Here is a 25,265-nt window from a genome sequence, read left to right on the forward strand (position 1 = left end):
ATAGATCTCTGCATGCAAGACGTTACTGTGAATATTCTTTAACATTTCAGTATATCTTACAAATAAGTAGGAAAATATAACTAAGAACTGTTAATGAGTACATTGTATAATACGGAGATTTCTTAAGCTCCAAATATTTTTAAGAAGTGGTGATATTTGGAGGAGAAATAGGTGCTATTTTTGGTCTGCCCTTTGATAAGTCATTTAAAACTCCGTGAATTTTTCCTTCATTTTTAAAACTAGAGCAATGACAGTAGTAATGATAATAATAAATAATAGCAATGTGTTTCTTCTGCCTCCCAGGGAGGTTTCGAGAATTTGAAACTACTGCATGTTTATCAGGATGTGTTATGTTATGATTTTGAGAATTAATAGACTAAACTACTACATGTAAATAAAAATGGATTTTACTATAAACATCCTGACTTCCTCCTTTGGTTTATGGGAGAAATGTATTTCATTGAAGGTTCTGAGTGTATTCTATTATTTCAAATGCTACTTTCATCAGTGATTTCCCCTTCCATTCAAGCTGCTGGATTTCAGATATGGAGCTCTTGCTATTTGACACATTGTGACATAGATGTTGCTCTTTTTAACCTGTAAAAATTTTGATTGAAAAACTTCTAAATTACACTTACTTGATATTGAACACATTATTTTCTCCTTTTTTATACAAAATAAATGTGATACTTACATAAATATTTGCTGAGGTGTTTTCTAGTGATAAATGTTGATAATATATGATGTAACATAATGTAAACAGTTTATTTTTCATGTTTTTTATCTTATATGATAATCATATAATGTTACCACAGCTAAAGATTTCTTACATGGATGGCTAAGGTGAAAGAATTAATCAATATATTTTTTAAAACAATTACATTAAATCTAAAATTCTTGAAAAATTTTAGAACTAGAGGGAACACAATTCCTGCTGTTTTAAAAGTTTTATTTCTTACCTTTCCTTAGTTTATTTTTTTAAACTTCATGTGGCTATAACTATTATTTTACTCCAGAAAAATGGACTATAAAATATGATTTTTTCATTACCCAGTAAAAGTCTCTCACAATTTAGAATCCTTCAGTACATTTTGAATGATTCAATCATGAAACCTATGATGTCTTATTTCAAAATGCAGGCCAACTTACACTGGATTTATTAAGAATTTGCAAGCATAAAAATATACTTCAAAAGTGAGTTACAAATAGATCAGTGTGCTTGTATGAATGAACTAGATTTGCACCATTTTTTCCCCTTTTAGGCAGAGCTCACAGTTTGGAGATGAAAAAACATTTAGTGATTCTTCATTGCTGGAAAACCTCCAGAATAATCATGTAAGTGACATCAAACCATTATGTCTTCATAATGCGTGAAAACTAATGAGTGTTCCTCTGGAGAACAAAAGCTTCCATGTTTATACATTCCTTTTTTATGTGTTCAAGATCTTTAAATAATTATCTGAATATATTATTGCTGAATTCTTTTTTACATGGCAAACATGAAATTCATGGTTGTTAGAAATTTAGTTTTAGTACTATATTAATCAATATTTCTGCTCAGAATTTTTGTTTTAAATAAATTGAATTCTCTGTGTATGAAGTAATTCACTATTAACAACTTCAGAATAACCTTAGAAATGAATTACCTGCCCCAAATCATGGGCCAGTGCCAGATCTACAATAGGAAATGCTTGGCTGCTTACTGAAAGGTTGGAGATTCGAGTCCACCTAGAGGCCCCTCAGAAGAAAGACCTGGCAATCCACTTCCAAAAAATTAACACGTTAAAAGCCCTGTGGAGCACAGTTCTCTGACATATGTGGTGTTACCTTGAGTCAGAGTTGACTGGACAGCAGCTCTGTTTTTAACATGGCCCTGGGAGGGGCCCAAACAATGTGCTCATGGATACTTTTGTATCTTTTTTGTACTCTGTTTAATTAAAGAGAGCTGCCAACATAATATTAGCTTCAGACTTCATAAAACTCAAATCTAGGCCTATCCCTACCCACTTGTGCTCTCAATTTCAGTAAATGGCACCACCTCCATCCTGATACTTTTCCTAGAACTTAAGGGCCACCTTTGACACCTCCGTTTCCCTCAACCTCCAGATCTATAATGGCTCACCAAGCCCTTGTCAACACTCTGGACTACGTCCTCAGTGTATCAGCTTTACTTCACCTGCACTTTCACTACCCCAGTGCAGACCACCATCATCCCCTGTGCGGATCACTATAGTAGCCTCCTAACCAATCTCCTTATTTCCGTTTTACTCCTCTCCAATTCTTATTGCACGTGGCAACTCTAATATTGCAGGTGAAAGTCCAGTCCCATCACTACCCTGTATAAAATCATTCTGAGACTTCCCTCTTAACTTACAAAGTTAGATGATCTGGCTCCTGCCTAAGTCACCATCCTTGCTTTGAGTCACTATTCCTTTCGCCCTTTCTCCTCATGTCACACTGGCTTTATTTTCTTAAACATGCTGCATTCTTCTTTAGGGCCTTTGCAGTCACTGTCCCATTCCTGCTTGATGGAATACTCTTGGCTCAATTTTTCATGAGGCTAAAGCCAAAAAGTTGGTGGTTCAAATCCACCAGCCACTCCAAAGTAGAAGGATGCCGCAGTCTGCTTCCATAAAGGTTTACAGCCTTGGAAACCCTATGAGGCAGTTCTACTCTGTCTGTAAGGTCACTTATGAGTTGAAATTGACTTGGGGGCAACAGGTTTAAAGCCTCATAATCTTAATATCACATTTTTCTTGACAACCACAGATTCCCCCAACTCCCATAATACGATATTTGCACGTTCTATTCTTTATAGCCCATCTCACACAATAATTAAATAATATCCATGTGTTTATTTGTGTATTGTCTTCCCCACAAGTCTAAGCTTCATGGCGGCGGGGACCATGTCTGTTTTGTCCATCATTCTAGCTTGAACACATTTTATTCAAATAATCTTCTGACTTACCATTTCCAATCACTTTATTTTTTACCCAAGAGCATGGAGAAATACTTTTCCTTTATTGGTATGACTGACATTTTTCTTTATCATAAGCCAGACAGGAAGATGTTTAATTAAAAATAGGTAGCTTCTTTTTTCCTATAGACTCAAAACTCCTTGTATTAAATAATCCAATTTTATGTCTTCCTTGACCTGTAACAGAAACCCTGGTGGCATAGTGGTTAAGTGCTATAGTTGATATCCAAAAGTTTGGCAGTTCCAATCCACCAGGTTCTCCTTGGAAACTCTATAGGGTAGTTCTACTCTGTTCTACAGGGTCGCTATGAGTTGGAATCGACTCAATGGCAACGGGTTTGATTTCAGGTGACTATAACAGTCAATTGTACAAAGGTTTTTTGTTTGTTTGTTTTTAGTAATACACGCATCAAGTTAAAGATGAATTTTTGGAGAGGGAGACAATGCCTTATAGACAAATTCCGTCCTTATCCCTATAACCAAAAATAATGAACCATATTAAGATTGAAAAAAAAAAAAAAAACCCCATTGTCATTGAGTTGATTCCAACTCATAGTGACCCTACAGAACAGAGTAGGACTGTCCCATAAGGTTTCCAAGGAGCGGCTGGTGGATTCGAACTGCCAGCCTTTCGGTTAGCAGTTGAGCTCTTAACCACTGCACTGCCAGGGCTCCACATTAAGATTGCCCCCAAAAATTAGATGCCTAAAGTTTAAATGTGTTCAGGAATTGTTGTTAGATGCCATCAAGCTGATTCCGACTCATAGTGACCCCATGTGACAGAGTAGAACTGCCCCATAGAGTTTTTTTGAATGTAATCTTTACAGAAGCAGATTTCCAGGTCTTTCTCCTGCAGAGCCGCAGGGAGGGTTCAAACTAACAACCTTTCGGTTAACAACCAGCCAAGCTAACATTTTAAAATTTCTCTCTGTTGTCTAGAGCAGGATTCAATTATGTTTGTCTTTTTCACTGTGTATCTCAATTTGACACCAAGTTGTCTCATATAAATGTTTAGAGAGTAAATGAGAAACTGAGAATGAATGATTTGGGTTAAATTTTTTTTTTTCTTTATAATTGGTTTTGGCTTCTTAACTGGCTATAAACCTACACCTTCCAACTCTTAACAGGTACAGTCTTAATAGATAGACATGAAGTAATATTACGATTATTAGTGTCAAGTGTTTAAAGGTAAAGGGCTAAAGTGAATGTTTATTTTTTATAGCCAACTGCACCTATAATATGTGAATTTCTTACAATGATGGCAATCTGTCACACAGCAGTGCCAGAGCGAGAAGGAGATAAGATTATTTATCAAGCAGCATCTCCAGGTACAAATGAAGCCACTGTGAAGTATTTTTCTGTGGAAAAATGTTCTAGGATTTATGACTGTCTAAAAAAAAAATCAACCTAATTTGAAAAAGTAAGGTAACCAAACTGAGTATGTGTTTTAAATAAAAATTTTATTTTATTTACTAATTAGAAAAACCTTGGCTTCAGGATTAAATTTATATATGTCAAAAATATATAACTTTGTATATGTAATTCTTCATATATGACTTAAGTTACATGGAAATTTGAATTACAGATTTTGAACAGCCAAATTTACACAAGTGAGACAAAGTACTTTCTCATATATACAGAAATTTTTCTCTTTTTAGATAACTAGGTATAAAATCTTAACCATAAATTGTAAAGAAAAGGAAGATCGGTTTGCCTAAAAATAATGACCATATATGACTTCAGAGCCCCAACTTTACTTTCTTCTGGAAATGTTAATCAGGGCATTTATTGTGTATTTATATGGATGGGAAAGAGATTCCATATTTATTAGTTCACATATCAACATTTAATATTTATGCTTGATTTTAGACCTATTTTTAGAGCTGTAAAAAATTTTAGAGTGTAAAATTAGGTATGTAGATAATTCAGTCTGTAAAATTTTAGGAAAGAATAAACACACTTTGGAGAACTTTTTTACATGTCATCATGGCGAATAAGTGTTTTAAACTGTATCCTAAACCAGCAACTGTGACCTTGTAGAATGTAGCAGATATCTAAAAGCCTTGAGAAATGTTACATCTCACATTGTTAGGATAAAAACTGTGTGGATGTGTTCTTACCCTGTCTTACTCTCAGCAAGGAAAAGGTTTGATACAACATGGTGAGGAAAGTAATATCTAATTTTTAAAAACTTTAATTTATTTAAATCTTCATAAATTGAATCCTTAATTAGTAGTATTAGTCTTTCAATGTTTAACTTTTTAGAAGAAAAAGAGTAAAACTTAAAGAAATTTTGTGCTATTAATTTTGTGATAGGTTTCTGGAAAATATGCTAGGGACCAAGGGGTACATTTAAATAATCTTTTTTAGGTATGCATGCCTACCAGTGAAACTTAATATTCAGATATATGACCCTGGGGTCTATAACTGTCTCAGACACTTAAGATTGTTCGTTTTTTGTTTGTTTGTTTGTTTGTTTAATTCTACTCGTTCCTTTGGCATTCTCATATAATTTAAAAAGAGGGAGATTTCAATAACAAGGGCCAGAATAAAAAGAATTTTAATTAAGCCAAAAAGTGTATTACATTAATATATTTCTCTTGTGTCTTGAATGATTTTTTTCCTCATACATTTGCTTTTACCTGTTTTCCTGAAATAGATGAAGGAGCATTGGTCAGAGCTGCCAAGCAATTGAATTTCGTTTTCACTGGAAGAACACCGGACTCAGTGATTATAGATTCAGTAAGTTATTTATTTTGAAGTTTCTTTTTAATCAAAGTAATACATATGTATAACTTTAAAAAATATATACTAAAACACATAATAAAAAAGGGGTTCCCTACTCTAATTTTCCTCTCCAGAGACAACCAGTTTCTATTCCTTTAGCTATTTCTTTAGGCATTGCTACATCTCGGATTTTCCAGAAATATGTGATTAATGATATATGTTTTGATTATTCAATCTTAGACCTATCTCATGACTTTCTACCCTATTATGTTAAATGAAGATTGATATCTCTTGGATTGCCATCTTACTTTTTCATTTCACCATATTCCCAGTATTATTATATTACGATACAAGTATTCAGACCCAATTTTAAAATGGACAAAGACTCAGACACTTCAGAAAAGAAGATATATGAATGACCAGGAAGCACATGAAAGTCATCATTAGTCATCAGAGAAGAGTAAATTAAAACCACAATGAGATACCACTATATACCCACCAAAGGGCTTGAATTAAAAACATTGACAGCACCAAATATTAATGAGAATGTAGGACAACTACTAAGCAGTACGCAAGAATAAAGGACAGCTGCGGTAAATACACTTTTGCAACAACAGTAATAAGCAAAAAACATGTGAGTGGTTATGTAGATAATGTATGCTATATAGGTATGGGAAGGCATATGGGAGTACACAGGCACATGCAGGTATATTTTTGGGCATATGTAGATACATGTTTGTATGTGCTGCACATATATTCATATATATATGATAAAGCACATAGGGGGCACAGTTATAGGTACTTCTGGACATACCCAAACACTCGTGGGATTGATTTACTGGGTTTGAAGGCTAAGGACTAAGGACCATAGTTTCATGGAACAACTAGGTCAGTTGCCATAATTTAGTTCATAGTTGTCTTAGTTATCTAGTGCTGCTATAACAGAAATACCACAAGTGGATGGCTTTAACAAAGAGAAGTTTATTCTCTCACAGTCTAGTAGGTTATAAGCCCAAATTCAAGGTATCGGCTCCAGGGGAAGGCTTTCTTTCTTTGTCGGCTCTGGAGGAAAGTCCTTGTCCTCAATCTCACGTGGTCAAGGAGCTTCTCCGGCGCAGGGACCCCGGGTCCAAAGGACGCACTCTGCTCCTGGTACTGCTTTCTTGGTGGTATGAGGTCCCCAACTCTCTGCTTGCTTCCCTTTCATCTCTTGAGAAAGAAAAGGCGGTACAGGCCACACCCCAGGAAAACTCCCTTTACACTGGATCAGGGAGGTGACCTGCATAAGGGTGGTGTTACAATCCCACCCTAATCCCCTTTAACATAAAATTACAATCACAAAATGGAGAACAGCCACACAATACTGGGAATCATGGCCTAACCAAGTTGGCACAGATTTTTGGGGGGACACAATTCAATCCCTGACATTCCATCCTTTGACCTCCAAAAAATCATATCCTTGCAACATGTAAAACATATTCACCCTGTCATATCATAGCAAAAGTCTAACTCCAAGTTCAGAATCCAAAAATTCCTCTTCATCTGTGCAATCTAGAATATAAGTTATCTGTTTCCAAGGGTACAATGGCAGAACAGGCACAAGCTAGACATTTCCATTACAAATGGGAGAAACTGGGAAGAAAAGAAGGCATAACAGGCACCAAACAAGTCAGCAGAACACATTACATTAGCCCTCAAAGCTTTGAAAATAATCCTCTGTTCTCTTAGACAATTTACACCATGGCCCTGCCCTCCAGACTCTAGGTATTGGCCACACTCTCTGAATTCTGAGTGGAGGCCCCTCAGCCCTGGGCTTGAACTCCGTCTTCCAGGCCCACTGGGATGGCAACTCTGCTCTCTCGGCTTTAGGTGCACCATTCTCCTCAACTTTTTGAGTGGCAACTCCACCCTTAGAAACACCAGAGGCCATGGTGCCACACTTTGAAATCCCTGAAGTCATGGCCATACCTTTTGAGACTGAAGCAGCTCAGCTTCTTGTGTTACTTGTCTCTTCAGCTTCTTCATAGTTTCTTGGCCTCTCGGCTCCTAGGGCCTCATGCCTACATCTGCCCTGCTGGGTCAAGTGTTCCAAAGCTCTGTAGCTCCACTGATAAGTGCCCGGAAGCACCCCATTCTGCCAGGAAGCCACACAGGCAGTCAGCTCTCTGGCTCCGTGGGTCGGCAAACCTAGCTCCACCGATAAGTGCCCAGAGGCACTCCACTCCACTAGGTAGCCTCAGGCTCAGAGGCACTCAGTTCTGTGGCTCCATGGGTCGGCTCCAGTGCTGTCTCGCACTGGTCTCCTGGTTCTGCTACTTCCGGTTCTCTGCTGTTGCCGCTTCTATGCCGCTGCAAGCTCTCTGCTATGCTGATCCTCTGCCTGTTGCAACTCCATCTATTCAGTTTCAAAACTGCTTCCACATTTTAGGTATCTGTTAGAGCAGCACCCCACTCTTTCGGTACCAAATTCTGTCTTAGCTATCTAGTGCTGCTATAACAGAAATACCACAATAATGATAATGTTCTACATTCTAGTTTGGTGAGTAGCATCTGGGGTTTTAAGATACAACTGTTGGTCTCTTCCTGTCTGGAGCAAAGGAGAGTGAAGGAAACCAAAGACTCCAGGAAGAAATTAGTCCACGGGATTAATGACCCATGTGAGCCACAGCCTCTTCTAGCCTGAGACCAGAAGAACTAGATGGTGCCCTCTTTACACTCCCAACCATCCTGACCAGAGTCACAACAGAAGGTCCCAGTTAGAATGGGAGAAAATTGTAGAACAAAACTCAAATTCCAAAAAAATATCAGACTTACTGTACTGCTGGAGACTAGAGGAACCCCCAACACTATCACCCTAAGATTCCCTTTTAACCTGGAATTGAAGCCACTCCTGGAGATCATCTTTTAGCAAAATATTAGAGAGGCCTATAAAATAAACAATAACACCTGTGAGGAATGTGTTCCTTTAAACTATCTACTATGTAAGTCCAAATTGTCAAAATTTACACAAAAACAAAAATATGAAGGCAAGTAGGGGCAGGGAAACTGGATGGATGGAATGGGGCAGGTGGATGGAAATGGTGAGAGTGCTGACACATTATGGGGATTGTAATCAATGTCACAAAACAATTCGTATATGAATTATTAAATGTGAATCTAATTTGCTGTGTAAACTTTCACCTAAAACAATAAAATATTTTTTAAAAAATATAGAACAGCTAGGAAGGAGCCCTGGTGGTGCAGTGGTTAAGACTTAGCTGTTAAACTAAAGGTGGGTGATTTGAATCCACCAGCTGCTCTCCAGGAGGAAGGAGTGGCAATCTGCTCCTGTAAAGAGTACAGCCTTGGAAAACCTATGGGGCAGTTCTACTGTGACCTGTAGGGTCACTATGAGTCAGAATTGACTTGATGACAATGAATTTGGTTTTTGGTTTAGAGCAACTAGAGCAATCATATTGCTAGTAGATGTGTAAAATGATACAACCCCTTTGGAAAGCCTTTTTTCATTTTCTAATAAAGGTAAACATACACCTGACCCCGGAATTGTAGGTATTTACCTAGGAGAAATGATAGCTTGCGTCCTCAGAAAGACTTGTAAGGGAAGTGTTTATAGCAGCTTTATTCATAATAGCCAGAAATGGAACCACACCAAATACACATTAACGGGAGAATGGATAAATTGTGATGTATTCATACAATGAAATATCTAAACAACAAAAAGGAATGAACTGTTGATTCATCAACAGCGTGAATGAATCTCAGAAACATTTTGTTGAGCAAAAAAGCCAGACACCCACCCACTGACGTCGAGTCAGTTCTGACTCTTAGCTGCCCCATAGGGTTTCCAAGGCTGTAAATCTCTGCAGAAGCAGACTGTCATAGCTCCCTCTCGCGGAGCTGCTGGTAGTGTCAAACCACTGATCTTTCGGTTAGCAGTCGATTGCTGTCACCACTGCACCACCAGAGAATATTTTCATCAAAGAATCTTATAGAAGAATGCTGATCAAAAGGTGGAAAACAACGTAGAGCAGAATTTCAAATTCTCGTGGAACCCAGACTTTCTGGAGCGATTTAGTCTGGATGATACCCTTCAAAAAAAAAAAAAAAAACTACTGCCCTGAGGTAACCTTTAAACCTTAAACTGAAACTGTCTGCTGAAGTCATTTTAAACCAAACAAGAGTTTAAGAAAATTAATAAAAAGTGTTTGTGTTGACCTCTGTGCTCTTTTAAAGAATTATCTCTATGTGATCAAATTGACAACCAAAAAAAAACAAACAAACCCAGCACTGTCAAGTCGATTCCGACTCGTAGCGACCCTATAGGACAGAGCAGAACTGCCCCATAGAGTTTCCAAGGAGCGCCTGGCGGATTCGAACTGCTGACCCTTTGGTTAGCAGCCATAGCGCCTAACCATTACACCACCAGGGTTTGACAACAGCAACTGGAAAGGTTAAATGAGAAGCTTAGGGAACAGTAAGTTTAGGTTGATGGTAGTGGAATAATTTGGAAAAGGCTAGCAAGAATGCTTGTACAATTTGAAGAACGTAATCAATGTCACTGAATTGAACATATAGAAATTGTTGAGTTGGTATAATTTTGCTGTCTATGTTTTCACCAAAAAATTTTAAAAACTAAAGTCAGACACAAAAGAGTACATACTCTTTTATTTCATTTATATGCAGTTTGAAGATAAGGCAGAATTGATTTAGGGTGACAGAATTCAGAACTGTGGTTGCCTCAGGGATGGGGCGTGGTGGGAGAATTATTGGAAAAGGACACAAGGAAACTTATGGGTGATAGAAATGTTCTGTATCTTGATTGGGGTGTTCGTGATTATACAGAGTTTACATTTGTAAAACCAGGCAATTTTTATTGTATCGTACAAACCAAAAACCAAACCCAGTGCCATCGAGTCGATTCCGACTCATAGCGACCCTATAGGACAGAGCAGAACTGCCCCATAGAGTTTCCAAGGAGCACCTGGCAGATTTGAACTGCTGACCCTTTGGTTAGCAGCTGTAGCACTTAACCACTACGCCACCAGGGTTTCCTTGTATCGTACAGTTAATATTAATGCTTTTATTGTATTTAAATTTTGCTTTATTTAAAAATCTTTATTTAGTGGTTATATTATTATGCCCTGGTGGCTCAGTGGTTAAATGCTCAGGCTGCTAGCCAAAAGGCCGGCATTTTGAATCTACCAGCCACTGCTTGGAAACCCTATGGGACAGTTCTACTCTGTCCTGTAGGGTAGCTATGAGTTGAAATCACTCGAAGGCAATGGGTTTGGTATTATTATGCCTGTGCAAGTATTCATAGCTGAGCATTTTCGTATACAATAATTATTCCTTTTTTTTTCAATTTTGTTTCCTAAAATTAATTGCCTTGGGTTTTTTTTTTTTTTTTAATTGCTTCATTTTTCTTTGTACCTATTAATAGTTGCTCCCATCATTTCTCGGTACAGTTTTCTCAAAAAAATTGCACGAGGTAATCTGTCAGCTTGCACTTCATTCCTTGAGATGTCCTTTTGAAGTCCTCCATTCTCCTTCTGTGTGGGCTGGTTGCTTTCTAAGACCTGTTTCTATGAAACTTGGAATTCCTTTTGATTTTTTCCTTTTTTACTTCTATTTTCTGATCTCATCTCTTCTTTCTTAGTGAATGCCCTTGTTTTGATGGAACACACTCTCCATTAGTTTCATCAGGTTAAAAAGCCGATACAGTAGTAGAGAACGTAGTAGTGGTTATTGTTGTCGTTAGCTGCCATCCCGTGAGCCCCTAACTCATGATGACCCCGGGTACAACGGAGCAAAATGCTGCTTGGTCCTGTGCCATACCCGTGATCAGTTGTGGATCAGACCATTGTTATCCATAGCGTTTTCACTGATTGATTTTTAGATCTCCGCGCTTTTCTTCCTAGTCCATCTTAGCCTGGAAGCTCTGCTGAAACGTGTTCAACATCATGGTTCAGTAATAAAATTGTCACTTGCCATGCAAGAGACCCGGGTTCCATTTCCAGACAATACACCTCATGTGCAGCCACCACCTTTTTGTCAGTGGAGGCTGTGTGCTGCTATGGTGCCAAACAGATTTCAGCAGAGCTTCCAGACTGCAGCATACCAGGAGCAAGGCCTGGTTGGCCTTCTGAAAAATCAGCCAGCGAAAACCCTATAAATCACAATTGTCTGATCCAACCTGTCATGGGGATAGTAGTGATAGCCTTCAACACAGCGCTAATCTGGACTGGTTGACTTCTAAGTCTTGTTCACAGTTAACATCCTGGGATAGCTTCACTACCCGTCTGAGAGCTTTCTTTAACTCTCTCCTGTTTTACAATTTCTATTTCCTATATTTTATCATTCTTGGTTTACCCTCTTGTTTTTATAGAACCCATTCTTTAGTGAGTGGCTTCTTGAGAAAAAGTACATGGGATGTCTTTTTTTTTTTTTTTTTGGTCTTTTCAAGTCGAAACATGTCTTTATTCTACCATTGTACTCAATTACAGGGCTTATTGATAGTTGGGCTGAATATAGAATTCCAGGTTGGAAATGTTTTTGGTTAAAAATTTTGATGATATTGCTCAACTCTCTTCTTGCTTCTGGTATACCTGTTGAGACTCCAGACACCATTGTGTTTCAGGAACCATTGTGATTTGGGTTTTTTGTGTGTTTGTTTTCCCCTACCTAGAAGGTTGTAGGATCATCTGTGTCCTCAGAATTCTGAAATTTCACGAAGGTGTCTTTTAGTGAAAATACTTAGCACATCCGTTGTAGTAAGTACCAGGTAAAAATAGACCCTTACAATTTGGAAATTGATGTCCTTCAATTCCAGAAGATATTCTTGAATTATTCCATTCATTTTCCTTCCCTCTATTTTCCCTGCTTTTTCTTTCTAGATTTCTTAGACTAATCTTTTATCTTTTAAGCTTTTCATGTTGCCTTTATGCTCTACTTTTTGGAAATTTTCGTCAGCCGTATCTTAGCCTTCTGTTGATTTTTTTTTTTCATCTCTGCTCTTATGTTGTTTTCCAATACTTTGTTGTTGTTGTTGTTCTTTATAATATTCTGTTCTTATTTCATGAGTGTCACACTTAACGTTCTCCCCCTAAGAAGAATGATAGTTTTTTTTTGAAGTTTTTCTTTTAATTGTCTTTCCTTCGAGTTACTTTTATCTGCTTGTTTTAACATCTGTCTTCCGTGTCAGATTAATCCTTGGTTTTCTTGTGTTTAAGAATGGGAAACTTGAAAGCTGCTGTGGAAGTTCTGAGTATAAGAAGGTCTTTGCCAGTGTTGAGCTTCAGTGTAGGTTGATCTGAGAGTGATTAGTTCAGGAAGGCCTGATGTCTGTACCTTTAGGTCTTCTTTTGGGCTGGTTGGATACCCCAGAGAGCAGTCTTCCAGCTGTGCCTAGAAAGATCTGGATGCGACAATATAATGATCTGACTGAGTCGGTGCCCAGCAGTTAGTATGATTATACTCACAACGCCAGTATCCTCCACTATGCCAGTCAACTTTTAGTTGACAAATCCTATTTTACACTTTATAGCTGCTTTACACTATATAAAACCTCTGGTCTTGTACAGGAAGGGCCAATGCTGAGAGCTGCTTCTCAAGTAGTTTTTACTCATTCCTCCCTATTTTAGGCCCCTCTTTTAGCCCACAATTTCAGCGCTATCTAGAACTTTATTTCCTTAAACCATTTAAGATTGTGTGATGCAAATTGAGTTGGTTGTCAACTTTTCCCTTAAACTCTTGACTGCTATAAAAGGTTGGTGGTTCGAACCTACCCAGAGGCATTTGGGAAGACAGGCCTGGTGATCTGCTTCTGAAAGGTCAAAACCTTAAAAACTCTGAGGAGCAGTTCTACTGTGTACAAATGGGATCACCATGAGCTAGAATTGACTCCGTGACAATTTACAATAACAACAAAGTATAGGATTTGGTTTTCTTGGTTCTGCTAGGTCAGTCACCACTGACTGATCTGTTTTCTAGCTTCCAAATTTATGTTGCTGTTGTCTGTTCTCCTCTTTTTCTTGACATTGTGGGTTTCTTTCATTCTTTGTTTTTAAATGATTTATTGTAGTTTTAGTAAGGTTTAGGAGGGACAGATATTAGATATATATATGTTGTCTTCTATCTTAACCTGGAAGTTAGTAAGTTCACTTAAAGATGATGTAGGGAAAATTTGTTTGTATTAACATTTTCTACATTAAAACTTCATGACTAGTTATTTCCAAGAAGCCTAAGATCTTTCCAACATTGTATAATCATGTATTCCTTTTTTTTTTCCCCACAGCTGGGGCAAGAAGAAAGATATGAATTACTCAATGTCCTGGAGTTCACCAGGTAAAACATCTGCTTTGTGATTTGTATTCATAAGATAAATTTCTAATTTTTTTCCCTTTTAAATAACTAGAAGGTATGCTTTGTTTTTGTTTAACCAAATTTATTTAAACAAAATAATAAATTAAAATCTTTACTACATTTTTTAATTGACGTATCTGTAAGCCATAAAAAGCTTTCTTCAGAGTATCGAGTTTCTACTGAAGGCAATTAAAAAAAAAAATTTTTTTTAATATAACTTTCTGCATCACAGCTGTAGGATATAGGACCAGGAGTCTTATGGCTAGTGATTTGGAAGCACTGTTACAGGCACCAAAATTCGTGTGAAGTGAAGGTGACTCAGTCAGAAATCCACCATTGTAATTATATGCTCCTTATATCTAATGGTCTTTGGGATTTTGAAAACCGTATCTATGTCTTTATTAGACATAAGAGGAGCCCTGCTGGTAAAAAACACTTGGCTGCTAACCAAAAGGTTGGCAGTTCGAACCCACCCAGGGGCTCCCAGGGAGAAAAACCTGGCAATTTGCTCCCATAACAATTACAGCCTAGAAAACCCTATGGGGCAGTTCTTCTCTCACTTGAGATCACTCTGAATCATAATCGGCTCCATGGCACCTAATAACAACAGCATCAAGTATAAGACCAGTTACCATCTAGAAGGAAAGAACAGAGAACAAAGTGATTATTCTACTGTCTTTATTTCTTAAGGTCAGATAATAGAATCTTTCAGTTATAATCAGTGATACCTCTGAGTTTTTGGCTTTTCATTCCTGCACTGCCATGTAGTTTCTCAGCTAACCTACATTCTTGGCCAGGTAGGCTTCAGCTGTAAGCAAAAGGATCTTTAAAGATTGTATCACCACTCACAGGATACTTCAAAATATCTTCAAGGCCGTAATGAGGAAGTAACGCTGCTCAAGAAAATAAGTGTCCACCCTTTCTCTTGACCTTTCTCCTACATAAAAGACAAACATCACTGGCTAGGAGAGGCATTTCCTTTCTGTGCCAACTTTGGATACTGTCCTGGTTGGGAGTGACCGCATCTCAGTGGCTAATGACAAAAGTAATGGAGTCTGTCCAAATTACAATTTAAACACTGTTTTCTTTACTTACATGCACTGTAAGGCCCAAGGGAAGGTTAATAATGGGAAGTATAGACAGAGGAAGAGGGAATTTAAGTATTTCTAGATACCCCTGCAGGAAATTCCTGCCTGTATGCTGTTCTACCATATCTGACTACTGCTGCGTATTGGACCCATCTCAGTCCCTCAGCAGCAGAAAGTTATAAGGTGAAACAAATAGAGGTACTTGAAAAGTCCCCTTTTCCTGCACGTGCCCTGTGTACATGCGGTTCTGGATGAGGCCTTATAATTACAGAATGCTATTCCAGTGCTATTCAATGTTATTTGCTGCCTCTGCTGATGCATTGAAATATGTTGTACATTTAACAGTTTTTATTAAGCAGCTTATATCGCCAGTGTTAAAATGTTTGTGCTTATTAGCTTATCCTAGTATAAATTACATTTTTGAACGATGCTGGTGGTTATAAATTATATTTTTGCATGATGCTAGTGGTTTGCCAGTAACCACTGAAAAACAATAGTTGTAAATGCTTAAGTTGCTTTTTAAGTGTTAGTTTTGCCTTTATGTGTGATTGGATATGTACTTAACGATTATCATTTTTGTTTCTAATAAAAGCAATGACATACAATTCATCTCTTAAGATACCAACTTACATATTTTGCAAACCTGAACATTGAATCAGAGCTCTTCTCTACCCTGGTGGGTATTAACCCTTGCAGGTTTCTAGGGAGTCATTCTGTAAATTAGTCCTCCAGGGCAGGAGATGGTACCCTGGTGCCTTCTAGCAACATAATGTAACTTTCGAAGGTACCCAACTGTACATGCAGGAATCAGTTTGTTTATGCAGAAGGATAGGGCTCATAACTTGGTCGAATTTATTTTTTCACTTTAAGTATTAAAATATGTGGGGCATGATGAACATGTATGTGCACATTCTCAGTAGGATGACGCATTATGGAAAACTGCTTTCTTTCAGCGCTAGAAAAAGAATGTCAGTGATTGTTCGCACTCCATCCGGAAAGTTACGACTTTACTGCAAAGGAGCTGTAAGTGTTTATTTTTTGCTTTTTGCAGTTTTGATTTGTAATGGTTTCTAATGTGTATGTTAGGCATTCTGCTCTGGAAATGTAGCACAGATGTTTACCATGAAGTTGCTGACATCCATTTTTGTGCTATTTTATAGTAATAGTGCTCATCCTCTTCTGGTGAAATGTGGAATGCCTTCTGGGCAAATCTGGTGCTTTGAAAAAGTTTGGCCTAGGTTACTTTTATAATTCAATTTTTGATAGATACTATTTGAGGTTTATATTATATAAATGATATTAAAATATTGAACACATTTAAATAGTCAGTATTTTAAAATTGCATTAGAAAATGGTGATCTGCATCAGTTTGAAACTAATTTTTTTTAAAGACCATTGAAATGGGGGAAAAAAATGGAATCACACTTGGTGCTCCAATATCTTGTAGCGATTATTGTCTTGAATTATTTTCATTATAGTAGAATTTTTTACTGTTGGGTGGCTTTGGTATCTCGGGAGGCTATATTGGCATAAATAGGAGTTCCTGAGTGGCACAGACGTTTAAGCACTTGACTGCTAACCAAAAGATTGGCAGTTCAGACATACCCGGGGCACTTCGGAAGACAGGCCTGGCAATCTACTTCTGAAAGCTCACAGCCTTGAAAACCATAGGGCACTGCTCTACTCTGCACACACGGGATTGCCATGAGTTGAATTGACTCAACAGGAACTGACAACAGCAACATTGACAGAATAGCACTATGTCATACTAAATGAACTTCCCTGTTTAAAATATGTTTACATTCCTGGGAAAATGAGAAATCTACTGACCAGGGCCTTTTATTGTTGTTAAGGCGTGTCAGTATTTTCCCTTTTGAATGGCCTTTTGTGGGTACTTAGTTTATAGACTTCCCAATTTGGAATTTCCCAATTTTAAATAGAGCCAGTAACCTTGCTTTATCAAATGTAAACTTGGAAACTGAATTTTTCAAAAGAGCAAGCCAGTTATTCAAATTCTGTTGAGAATGTTTTTTAATGCCTTAATTTTAAAGCATTGAAATACAATTTTTGAATGCTTTGGTTTTAAAACATTTTGATAGAATCATTTCATGTTGTCTTATGAATTTAGTTTTAGAATTCCTTTGATTTCATGTTCTCATTGATCCAAACGCCTGAAATTTATTGTGCGCATTTTATCTACCAGACTTTAAACTGGCTTCTGGAGAGATAAAGATAAGTAAAACCCAAGGCTTGTCAGGAGGTTAAGACTAGTCAGGGAAATAAATGTAGAGAACATTCAGATATAATATAAAGGTAGATTATGAAGATCTTCCATATACCAGTGTGAATATTTTTTTCTAAAACATTGTTGTAAAAAGGAATCTGTTTTTGTAATCTATAACATTTAGCAATAAGGGAATAAAGAGAGCCTTTGAGACCTTCTATTTTAAATGGTTGATATGTATCTAGTTTACTACATCCAATTAACACTTTTCCTCTTAAAGTTTTGAGTGGTATTCTACCTAGAAACTTTGGAAAGTTGAGACATTGAACAAAGAATAAATACATTGAACCACCTGTTTGAATAATCATGGAAATGATTTGCATATATTAATTTGCCTTGTGCATTTTTCCCCAACCCCCCCCCCACGCCCAAATTGGCTGTGAAATGTGGCTTAGTAGTAAAAAGACATACACACGTAAAACAGCATGGAACATTTGAGAATTAACTTGGAGTTTGGCAGGGAATAGCAGAATACGAGGCTGGAGACATGAGTTACATCACCCTTTTTTTTTTTCTGTGCTCAAGAACTTGTATTTTTTCCTTATCATTCTGATATCACTTAGGAAGATATTAGAGATTGAAAAGAGATGTACACAGAGCTACCCATTGAGGCTACTGACAAGAGAGTCTGCACAAGAGAGTCGATAAGAATCTGAACACAGGCAGTTACAGAGAAGATAGAGAGGAGAGAGATTTAGGATTTAGTAATTAGCAATGGGTAAGCACTTGGCTACTAACTGAAAGGTCGGCAGTTCAGATCTGCTCAGTGGCTCTGCGGGGGCGGAGGGTGGACCTTGTGATCTACTTCCTATGGGGAAGTTTTACTCTGTCATATTGGGTCACGATAAGTTGAAAATCAACTTGACAGTACCTGACAACAACAAATTGATTTCAGTTGAGTGATGAGAAAAAAGATTATTTAGGATTATTGTTAGATTTCTACTTGGCTGACTGAGTGATGGCCACTTCCAAAGACAGAGAGATGGGAGCTACCTCTGGGCAATCAAGGCAGAGAGACCTGGATTTCATGGCAGAAGAAACCTAAAGTATAGGTACAAATTTTGGATTTAATGCATGTAGCTGAAAACTAAAAGCAGGACATTGAATGGGCTCTTGCGTAAAGAAGATACTGTGTTAAAAGAGGATAGGGCTAAAAGTAAAAAGTAGAAGATCCAGGAAAGGGGATTGAAATTAGGAGGAGGATCTGGGAAGCCTGTTGATTCCTTGGGGAAGTAAATAATCAATAGTGACAAGTGTTACAGAAAGCCTCAGTTAAAAAAAGACAAGAAGTAATCAACAATACTTTCTATCAATCTAGCATAGTATGTTCATAATTTGTTGTCTCCCCTATTCCATTAATATTTCACTAATATTCCATTAATGTCACGTGCAAGTAGATTTTCACTGAAGATAATTCAAAAATGATTGCATCAGAGGCAGGGCCAAGATGGTGGAGTAGTCAGATACTTCAGTGATCCCTCTTACAACAAAGACCCAAAAAACAAGTGAAACGATTATATATATGACAAGCTACAGGTCCTAAACATCAAAGGCAAAGCTAGGAAATCGGACTGAGCAGCAGGGGGAGGGAAGGACAGTTCAGAAGCGGCAAGGAGTTGCCGCCCCTGAGGCACGATCCCCTGGAGTGACTGTGGCGGGGCTGGCAGTAGCATTTGGGACGCAGCTTCCTCAGGGAGAGACAGCAAGCTGCATAGTCTGCTCACACCTCCAGAACCATAGAACGGCATTCTCAGAAGAAGCTAAGTACTTGCATGTATTTTACAGCACCTCCAGCCCCTAAGCTGGCTTCAGCGGCTGTCGATTTCCCTGGGCCTCGAATAGGTCCTGCTGCGTACCCTGAGCTATTCTCCCGACCTTGGAGAAGGAACAAATTAACAAATGGGGGAAGAATAATCTAGATGGTGCCTGGCTACAACCAATGACTACCCTGACAGGGAACACAATAGAGAGTCCCCAGTGGAGCAGGAGAGCAGTGGGATGCAGACCTCAAATTCTCATAAAGAGAACAGACTCAATGGTCTGAGACTAGAAGGACTTCAGAGGTCATGGTCCCCAGACCTTCTGTTAGCCCAAGACTGGAACCATTCCCAGAGCCAAGCCTTCAGACAGGGATTGGACTGGACTATAAGATAGAAAGTGATACTGGTGAGGAGTGAGCCTCTTGGCTCAAGTAGACACATGAGACTATATGGGCAGCTCCTGTCTGGAGGGGAGATGAGAAGTCAGAGAGGGACGGAAGCTGGACACAGAGAATACAGGGTGGAGAGAAGGAGTGTGCTGTTTCATTAGGGGGAGAGCAACTAGGAGTACATAGCAAGGTGTATATAAATTCTTGTGTGAGAGACTGACTTGATTTGTAAACTTTCACTTAAAGCACAATAAAATTTTTTTTAAAAAAAGGTGGCATCAGCATATTGACCAGACTGAGGGTTATCATTGCTGATGTCAGATGGATCTTGGCTGAAAGCAGAGAATTCCAGGAAGATGTTTACCTGTGTTTTATTGACTATGCAAAGGCATTCAACTGTGTGGATCATAACAAAGTATGGATAACATTGTGAAGGATGGGAATTCCAGAACACTTAATTGTGCACATGTGGAATCTGTATATAGACCAAGAGACAGTCTTTCAAACAGAACAAAGGGATACCATGTGGTTTAAAATCAGGAAAGGTGTGCATCAGAGTTGTATCCTTTCACCATACTTAATCTGTATGCTGAGCAAATAATCCAAGAAGCTGGTCTATATGAAGAAGAATGTAACATCAGGATTGGAGGAGGACTCATTAACAACCTGCAATATGTAGATGACACAACTTTGCTTGCTAGAAGTGAAAAGGACTTGAAGCACCTACTAATGATCAAAGACCACAGCCTTCACTGTGGATTACACTGCAACATAAAACAAAAATTCTCACAACTGGACCAATAAGCAGCATCATGATAAACAGAGAAAAGATTAACGTTGTCAAGGATTTTATTTTACTTGGATACACAACCAGTGCCCGTGGAAACAACAGTCAAGAAATCAAAGGACGCATTGCATTGGGAAAAATTGCTGCAAAAGACCTAAAAAGCAAAGATGTCACCTTGAGGGATCAAGGTACACCTGACCCAAGCCATGGTGTTTTCAGTCACTTTATATGCATGCAAAAGCTGGACAGTGAATAAGGAAGTCCGAAGAAGAATTGAGGCCTTTGAGTTGTGGTATTGGAGAAGAATATTAAATATACCATGGACTGCCTGGTATATCTGTCTTGGAAGAAGTCAGCCAGAATGCTCCTTGGAAGAGAGAATGGCAAGACTTGGTCTCATGTACTTTGGACGTGTTATCAGGAGGGACCAGTCACTGGAGAAGGATACCATGCTTTTTAAAGTAGAAAAAAAGAAAAAAGTAGAGGGTCAGCAAAAAAAAAAAAAAAAAGGAAGATCCTCAACAAGATAGATTGACACAGTGGCTGCAACAATGGGCTCAAACATAGCAATGATTGTGAGGATAGCACAGGACTGGGCAGGCAGTGTTGCCTTCTGTTGTACATGGGGTCGTTGTGAGTTAGGACTGGCTCGTCGGCACCTGACAACAACATCAACAACAATAGTGTCTTTAGAAAACATTCCATTTCACAGCGATCCAAGTGTCATGTAACAGAACAGTCTCACCTTACTGTTCAACCCAACAGTAAGGTCAGATTTAGGGATGGGAATTAGCTTATTTATAGCAAGGTTATGTAGGTAACTTCAATATAAACCTCAGTGCTTAAGTAATTATGATCTCCTTTTTTTTTTTTTTTTTTGATGCTACTTTATTGTTAACTTACATTTTATTGGGTAGTCCTTATTTGGGGGTATTGTGTAATGTCACTATGAGTCAGAATCAACTCAATGGCAGTAGGTTTAGTTTTTGTTTTGGGTTTTTTTTTTTTTTTTTTTTTTTTGGTGTATAATGTAGTATTCCATATAAGTAAATTTTAGAATTATTGAGGATCGCTTCAAGTGTTGCAGGTTTTATTAATTTAACAAATATTTATTGAACACCACCAAAAGGTCAGCAGTTAGCAGCCAAGTGCTTAACTGTTGCATTACCAAGGCTCCTTACACGACTGTAATTTGACTGTCCAGCAGTATCCCCTCACCATAATTTTATGCCTTACCTTGTTAACAGCCAAAATACCAGATAACTAAATCTAGTTAGGTTTCCATAAACGTAGACTCAGTAGGTTCTGAGTCTGGTTCTAGGGGATGCACATTCCTTAGTTTCTGTGAAAAAAAAACCTTTTATGATTCCTGACAGTGTGCCAAATATTTGATGCCGCCCTGTGCATAAATGAGGGTTACTACGGGTGAAAGCATGTATTTTTGTTTTTAGTTTTCACACGTAAGCATGGCTAATTGCGCTTGTCAATAAAAACATACTAAATGTTTCACGAAGGCCGTGTTCTATCCCCTGCTTTCCTCAATGCTGTAAAGAAAATAGAAAATTAAATTTTCCTATTCTAAGCATCAGTTTCTCCTATTAGAATGTTTGGATAAATTGTAGAATTTAATCTCCCCAACGTTATTACTTATCACTTTTGCTTTCATGACTTTATGTATTTTTTTCTTAAAGATCTTCTTAGTTTTAAAATAGCCTATTTCAATTTCATTGAAAATTTCATTAGCCTCTAGAAAAAAAAAATAGAGTTTATATGTTATACCTCCTATTCTCAGGAAAGAGCCATGAGGGGAAATTATTATTTCCTTTTGCTTTACCCCCTTCCCATTCCACAACTGAAAAATGAAAAGAAATTCGTAATTGTGACCGGGAATATTCCATCTGTTCTGAGGTCACTAAGTTCTGTTTCTCTCAAGGGTTCTAAATCATACTCCATTAGTCTGTTTCCAAATCTCAGCCCAGACACTGGAGACCCCAGAATAGGTCATACCCCTGAGAAAGTAATTGCAGGTAAATGATTTATTTTTTCCTGGTCTAATAAAACCAGGAAGGCTGAATACTAAAAGTTTTAAAATATTAAACCAAAGCAGGAGAAAAAGTAAAGGAACAATAGGCAATTTATAAAGTGAGGAAAACTGGGTAAACATAAGCAATACATAGAGTTAAAGCAGAAAGGGACTTTAAACATAATCCAGCAATTGCATTTTACAGATTATAAACTGAGTCTGTCCAAGGTTCTCCACACTACACCCCGCTGGCCCTCTCAGTGGATTAAGCTCAGTGTTTCTCAGTCTGTTTTTCTGTGAACACCAGACCCATAAAGATGATCTAACACCTAAAACCACTACCCATCTGTCAGTTTCTTGTACTGTGGTAGCTTGCATGTTGCTGTGATTCTGGAAGGTACGCCACCGGTATTTCAAATACCAACAGGGTCACTCATGGTGGACAGATTTCAGCAGAGCTTCTAGGCTAAGGCAGACTAGGAAGAAAGGCCTGGCAATCCACTTCAAAAAATTAGCCAGTGAAAACTTTATGGGTCATAACAAAACATTGTCCAACTCTCTTGCTTTGGATACATCATCAGGAGAGATGAGCTGCTAGAGGAGGACATCATGTTTGGTGAAGTAGAGGGCCAGAGAGGGTATGGGAGACCCTCTGTGAGATGGATTGGCACAAATAGCCTCAATGACAGTCTCATTCATGCTGATAATCATGAGGCTGGTGCAGGACTGTGCAATGTTTTGTTCTGTTGTACATAAGATTGCCACGAGTCAGAGTCAATTCAACAGCAGCTAACAACAACCTCTAAAAGGGTCTATGGTCAAATGAGTTTTGGGGAAATCCACATTGCCCCCTTGGAGATCCACCATGCACCCTAGCATTTTAAAGGCCCTAAGAAATTTTGCAACAGGGCATACCCTTTAGCTTTGTTTAATCCAGCATCTCACAAACTTACCTAATGGCTGGACCCTTCCTTGTAGCATCTGTGAACACCCTGCAGCATTCTGCAAAACTTTCAAGGGTGGCGGGAGATCTTAGAGCAGGTGGGAGGTAAGTGTGGTATTGTTAGAATATGAGGTTTTGAACATTGGAGCAACTAGGGATTTACTCAGAAAAATGGAAATACAGGATTAGAATCTTATTTCTTCCCTTTATTAGGGAAAATATTTTGTCCTTTAATACCAATGCTAAAAGTGATTGGGTGTTTTTTATATTGATTTACTACTATTAAAGTTACCAACATCAACTTCATTAAACTTAATGAAGTGCATTATATCTTCTGCTTGTTTTCTAGGACACTGTAATTTATGATCGACTGGCTGAGACTTCAAAATACAAAGAAATTACCCTAAAACATTTAGAGCAGTTTGCTACAGAAGGTGAGTGTAATATGGCAAAAAAAAAAAAAAAAAGGCTAAGAAGAAACCATATCCTCTTACTATCTCACAGGTCATTGTTACTGTTTTACTTAGAGATTCGTAAAGTAAAATATCAGTTAGTGGTGATAATTTAGATTATACCATATGCTGTTCCCACCCAGTATTTTAGTTTTTCTTTCCTAAAATTGGTTTTATTAAAATTTTGAGGGAATTTATCCCCATCTTTTGGGGGCAGGGTTACAGTAACTAGTATGGGCCTGAAATCTGTTTTACTCTTTAGAATGGATACTATTTACAATTTAAATACTTCATATCTCAAGCAGTTCTTTAGGAAATGAAGCAGAAGCCAAAGACCTGAGATTTTATTATCTAAATAAGGGGCGCAGAAATAAATAAACGTTTATAACTAATAAGGAACGTTGGTAGCATAGTGGTTAAGAGCTCGGCTGCTAACCAGAAAGGCTGGCAGTTCACATCTACCAGCCACTCTCTGGAAACCCTATGGGGCAGCTGCACTCTGACCTATAGGGTTGCTATGAGTCAGAATCAACTCAATGGCAACAGGTTTAGTTTTTATAACTATTAAAATTGTTATTCGTTTTCATTTCAATAAGGACGTTATTATGTCCCTACTATGTGCCAAACTCCCTGTGAGGCCTGGGAATCTGTGCAGAACAAGATTATCACTGTCTCTGTCCCAATGAAATACATGATCTAGGACACAAAACAGAGCATAGTCTAGTGAGATGGACTAGACTTAAGGAAAGCATTAAGGTCAGTTGCTATAAGAACTTATGGTCTTATTTCTAAACTGAACCACAGCGGTCATTAAAAAATCAGATGCTGTCAAGTTGATTCCAGCTTATGATGACACTATGTGCATCAGAGTAGAAATGTGCTCTATAGGGTTTTCAGTGGTTGGTTTTTCAAAAGTGGATATACAGTCCTTTTTTCCAAGGCACCTCTGGGTGGGCTTGAACCTTTTGATTAGCAGTTGAGCATATTAATCATTTGTACCATCCAAGGACTCCACAGCAGTCATTGTTGATGTTGTTAGGTGCCATTGAGTCAGTTCCAACTCACAGCGACCCTGTGTATAGGAGAACAAAACACTACCCAGTCCTGCACCATCCTCACAATCATTGTTATGTTTAAGCCCATTGTTGCAGCCACGGCGTCAATCCATCTCCTTAAGGGTCTTCCTCGTTCTCACTGACCCTCTGCTTTACTAAGCATGATGTCCTTCTCCAGGGACTGATCCCTCCTGATAACTTGTCCAGGCAACATAAGACAAAGTCTGGCTATCTTCTTCTAAGGAGCGTTCTTGCTGTCCTTCTACCAAGACAGATTTGTTCGTTCTTCTGGCAGTACATGGTACATTCAATATTCTTTGCCAATACATAGTTTAAAGGCATCACTACTTCTTCGGTCTTCCTTGTTCATTGTCCAGCTTTCGCATATATATGAAGTGGTTGAAAATACCACGGCTTGA

The 25,265-nt window shown here is 38.1% G+C and overlaps 1 protein-coding gene across 4 annotated transcripts in view; it reads left to right on the forward strand.

The window, feature by feature from the left end:
• ATP8A1 (ATPase phospholipid transporting 8A1) overlaps window positions 1-25,265 on the forward strand; it is a 256,187-nt gene that overhangs the window by 104,004 nt on the left and 126,918 nt on the right. For all 4 annotated transcript variants that reach the window (XM_064285868.1, XM_064285867.1, XM_064285869.1 and 1 more), the window contains 6 exons: window positions 1,263-1,335; window positions 4,200-4,305; window positions 5,637-5,719; window positions 13,998-14,047; window positions 16,107-16,176; window positions 23,689-23,773. In XM_064285868.1, coding sequence (XP_064141938.1) covers window positions 1,263-1,335; window positions 4,200-4,305; window positions 5,637-5,719; window positions 13,998-14,047; window positions 16,107-16,176; window positions 23,689-23,773 — 467 coding nt within the window. The remainder of the gene's footprint in view (window positions 1-1,262; window positions 1,336-4,199; window positions 4,306-5,636; window positions 5,720-13,997; window positions 14,048-16,106; window positions 16,177-23,688; window positions 23,774-25,265) is intronic.

The sequence above is a fragment of the Loxodonta africana genome, chromosome 5 (assembly GCF_030014295.1).
Source record: "Loxodonta africana isolate mLoxAfr1 chromosome 5, mLoxAfr1.hap2, whole genome shotgun sequence".
Taxonomy (NCBI): domain Eukaryota; kingdom Metazoa; phylum Chordata; class Mammalia; order Proboscidea; family Elephantidae; genus Loxodonta; species Loxodonta africana.